General features: G+C 44.2%; 1 protein-coding gene across 1 annotated transcript; it reads left to right on the top strand.

Annotated features, from left to right (window-relative positions):
- Window positions 1–3,311: 3,311 nt before the first annotated feature.
- Window positions 3,312–4,265, top strand: LOC308520647 (olfactory receptor 7A17-like; the record flags this gene model as incomplete). The annotated part of the gene is made up of 1 exon (XM_081093262.1): window positions 3,312–4,265. The coding sequence occupies one exon, from the start codon at window positions 3,312–3,314 to the stop codon at window positions 4,263–4,265; it is 954 nt and encodes a 317-aa protein (XP_080949388.1).
- Window positions 4,266–5,009: the final 744 nt, after the last annotated feature.

Below are 5,009 nucleotides of genomic sequence, written 5' to 3' on the forward strand. Positions count from 1 at the left end.
ATAACTAGAGGCCTGGTGCACAAAATCTGTGCACTCAGGGGTCCCTCAGCCTGGTGTGAGGCCTCTCGCAGTCTGGGACCCCTCAGGGCATGTCCACCTGCTGGCTTAGGCCCGCTCTCCAGGGTATTGGGCCTAAGCTGGCAATAAGATATCCCAGATAACTCCTTCCAGCCTGTGGGTCAATTGGCATATTACCCTTTTATATAGGATAGAGGCCTGGTGCACAGGTGGGGGCCGCTAGTTTGCCTCGAGGGGTGTCCTGGATCAGGGTGTGGGTACCGTTAAGGTGCGTGGCCAGCCTGGGTGAGGGACTGAGGGCAATTTTCAGGATGCCCAAAGCCCCTTCAGGCTGGAAGCAGGTATCTGGTATTTATTTATTCTCTATAATTGAAACTTTGTACCCTTGAGCAGAGCTCAGGGCCGGCCACACCCGCAGGCTGGAAGCAGGTATCTGGGATTTATTTATTTTCTATAATTGAAACTTTGTTGCCTGTAGTGGAGCTCAGGGCTGGCAGGAAGCTTGGCTTCCTCCACTGCCGGGGAAAACTAAGGCCTCCTGCTTGCTCCAGCTTCATGGCCACCGCCATCTTTGTGACAGAGAAAGGGAGTTAGGGAGTGACAGTTAATTAGCATATTACTCTTTCATTAGATCACATTAAGGATCTCAAGATGCAATCATCCTGGATTATCCAGTTGGACCCTAAAACCAATGACCAAGCTCCTTATAAGAGACACAGTGGAGAGGCACAGGGAAAAGAAGACCATATGTCTCCTAAGATTGGGGTGATGCAGCCACAAAGCCTAGGGATGCTTGGAGAATCTAATAGCAGGATGAGGAAAGGAGCACAGGCTCTCTTAGAGCCTCTGGGGAGTGCAGCCTTTCTGACATCCTGAGAAAAGACTTCTGGCATCAAGAACTTGATGAAATAAATTCCTGTTGTTTAAAGCCACCCCAGTTTGGGCTTAGTTGTTACAGAATCCACAGAAAATAAATACCTACAGCCAAGCCCATCTGTGTGGGTATTCCCTACAACTGCTTCCACACTACAATGGCAGAGTTAAGTAACTGCAACAGAGCACTGATGGTCCAATAATAATCTTTATCTAGTTCTTTACACATATGTTTGGCAGTGACGGCTCTAAGTCACTATCAAGTACTGGTTTTATATTCAAAGTGCTCTTTCCCATCGTAAAGAAATGCTCTGAATAGCCTCGCTGACCAGAAAAAAAAATATGTACCTATGTGACTTTAAAGGTGTGAATGCATTTACCCCAGAGGAAAAAATTGAATAATTGGTTCTGGGGAACTTGAACAAAGGACACTCTATCTCTGCAGCCAAAATTATTGACCCTCCATCAAGTGAATCTTCAGAATTGATCTCTGGTTTTCAAAGTTGAGGTCAAGGGGAAGTTTCTGGGAGGTTCCTGTTTGGGATGGGTGTGGTCAGGGACATCACTAAATCTCTGGGTCAGACACTCCATGTGACTCACAGCAGCTCAGGAGCTCATGATGTTATCCTGTCCATGTGTCCTGCATGAGCGCTTACATACCCTGTGGAGATGTTTATTCCAGGGGAGGTGGACACATCAATAGGAAGGGAATATGAATCTGGACCCCAAGGTGATCCCATGGAAACCAACACAGGCAGAAAAGTTGCCTTTTATTTATGGTCCCTTGGTTTCAAGGGAGCTGAATTGCTTAGAGAACTGAGCAACAGTAAAACAGTCCATTTAACGAGGAGCCCTGAGAATTCAGCCTCTGGACCTCCCTCTGCAGACTCACCTGCAGCTCCTCAGCCACAGGCTAAGAGCATCCTCTCTGTGCCTCTCTAAGATGCTCATCTGCTCTGGGAAACCCGCACCTGACCTGCATTTCTTGCCCTTTCCACATCAATTGCCAAGGAAGGAAGGACCAGTAGAGCCAAATCCAGTGAGTGATGCCATTGGAGGTGCCAGAGTGAGCGCTGTGGGAAAGCATCGTGGGGAGAAGTAAAGCTTTTAATAACCATGTCTTCTGGGGGAACAGTCAGGCTGATGAAATAGTGAAAGGGATGGACTCAAGATCCTGCACATTTGGTGTCCTTAGGTCTGAAGGGCTTTCTTGCAACTTATTCCTCCTCAGCCCCTTTCTTCTCTCCATCTCAGAGCACAATTCCACAGCCTCTCTCCTCCCACAGCAGGTACAGGCCCTCCCTTCTGTCTGCTCAGCTCTCAGGATTCTGCTTTATTTCAACCTTAGCATTTCCTCTTCTCTGTGAAGCATTGACAGGGTGAGGCAGCCTTGCAGAGCAGAAAAGCACTGACTTAGCGTCAGGGAGGTGTGAGTTCTAATTCACTCTTCTACAGCTGGAGCCTGATGGACCTGGAACTCTTCTTACATCCTGTGTGTCTTTCTCTCATCAGCACAAGAGTGAGTATAAGGAGATCTCAGAGAATGCTCACGGAAGAACACGTGCCATGGGTCTATTTTTCCCTGTATCTCTGCTCTGCTGCTACCCAAAGGAACTGGCCTTTTAAACTGTTCTCACATTTATTGTATTGAATTCGAGATAATTTTTACTGTGTCCCAAAATAAGAAATGTCTTTACATTGTGATCCAGCAGTTTTTGCACACACCACACACATAGACACACACCTGAACAAAGAGAACCATATACCATCACTATGTATGATGTACTGTAATATTTTCTTTTGTGACTTTTTGACTCTATTCACCATTCTGGATCTTTTTTGAGTCTTTAATACCTAAAACAAGTGTCATCTCAGGGCTTTTGCACTGCCTCTTTTCCTGAATAACCCTCACCCCAAATAACCCATGTCACCCCCTTCTGTCTTCCTGGAGGTCTCTGTTCAATTGCCACCTTGTTTACAGGGCTGCCTGTCCTCCCAGTATAAAAATAACACCCCATCCACTCTCTTTTATACATACTTTATTTTCTTCACATGACACCATCTAACTTGGTCTATGACATATTTGTTGTATATATTCTTTCACTATCATTATATCTAGGAATGTTGTTTCTGAGCATCCTGCACACTTTCACTAGAGGTGGGAAATATCAATAAATATTCTTTAAGTGCATGAAAGCAGTTCTCGTAAATAAAGTGTAATCCACGACCATCTTGGAAACAAAGTTTGAGGAAGACAGGAATTTCTACTCAGAGATGTCATGGGGGATGATACGTACAAAAAATAAATATTGTTGCTTTTTTACAAAATATACTTGTAGCATTTCAACTATGTTTGTTTTGGCCATTTGTGTAAAACCTAATCATGCTATTTTTTCTTTCCTACTAGTCACCTCCACCCCATGGACCCTGAGAATGATACTGTGATTTCAGAATTTCTTCTTCTGGGATTATCAGAGGAACCAGCACTGCAGCCCCTCATATTTGGGCTTTTCCTCTCCATGTACCTGGTCACTGTGTTGGGAAACCTGCTCATCATCCTGGCCGTCAGCTCAGACTCCCACCTCCACACACCCATGTACTTCTTCCTCTCCAACCTGTCCTTGGTGGACATCTGTTTCACCTCCACCACCGTCCCAAATATGCTGGCGAACATCCAGACACAGAGCAAAGCCATCACGTTTAAAGGCTGCATTACACAGTTGTATTTTTTCCTACTCTTTGGAGGACTGGATGACTTCCTGCTAGCCGTGATGGCCTATGACAGGTATGTGGCCATCTGCCACCCCCTGCACTACATGGTCATCATGAACCCCCGGCTCTGTGGACTGCTGGTTCTGATGTCCTGGATCATAAGTGCCCTTCAGTCCTTGTTAGAAAGTTTAATAGTGTTGCAATTGTCCTTCTGTACAGACTTGGAAATCCCCCACTTTTTCTGTGAACTCAAAGAGGTGGTCCAACTTGCCAGTTCTGACACCTTTCTTAATAACATGGTGATGTATTTTATAACTGTGCTACTGGGTGGTGTCCCCCTCACTGGTATCATTTACTCTTACTCAAAGATAGTGTCCTCCATACGTGCAATCCCGTCAGCTCAGGGGAAGTATAAGGCATTTTCTACCTGTGCGTCTCACCTCTGGGTTGTCTCCTTATTTTATGGAACAGGCATAGGAGTGTACCTAAGCTCTGCTGATGCCCAAAGCTCAGACTCAAGTGCAGCAGCCTCAGTGCTGTACACTGTGGTCACACCCATGCTGAACCCCTTCATATACAGTATCAGGAACAAGGACATAAAGAGGGCCCTGAAAAGATTCTTTGGGATGGCAGGTAGAAAGGGGGCAATCATCTCGAGGTAAAAATTGCCCTTGATTTTGGGGCTACAGAACCTAAAACCAGAAATTGTGACTCTTTAATCACAGTGTGTTTTTTTAGACTTGCTACTTTTATTTCTTAAAAAAACATATTTTTATTGATTTTAGAGAGGAAGGGAAAGGGAGACAGAGATACATGAATGATGAGAGAATAGTATTGATCGCCTGCCTCCTGCATACCCACTCCTGGTGATTGAACCCACAACCCAGGCATGTGCCCCGACCAGAAATCTAAGGGATCCTCCTGGTTCATAGGTTGATGCTCAACCACTGAGAAACACAGGCCGGGCCAGAATTGGTCCTTTCATTCTGTCCTTGAATTTCCTTTGTTTGTTTCAACTTCTCTATACAATTTAAGTAACCACTTTATTAAGCTTCCTGCTTTCTCTTTTATATAACAGGTGTTTTTTTTAACCTTCATTAAGTTTTTTCAACCTTGATCAGAAATAGGGAGAAGTTTTCATTTACTTTACTAGAAATATTAATGTCTTAAGAGTAATTTATTCTCAAATGACATATATCATCGTAAGTAATTTGTTCTTGTTTTGTAGGTAGAATAGTAATAAGCAGTATTACTCATGTAGAAAAACTGTACTTGGCTACGTAAACCATTATATAATTTCATTCCATAAAATCTGAAACCTCAGTTTTCACCATGTGTCCCTCATTCTCTGTACATTGGTACCTTAGCTGCTCTTCCTGAAATTATAGATTTTATCGTTGTTCCCT

The sequence above is a fragment of the Myotis nattereri genome (assembly GCF_964212035.1).
Source record: "Myotis nattereri genome assembly, chromosome: 5".
NCBI classification, from domain to species: domain Eukaryota; kingdom Metazoa; phylum Chordata; class Mammalia; order Chiroptera; family Vespertilionidae; genus Myotis; species Myotis nattereri.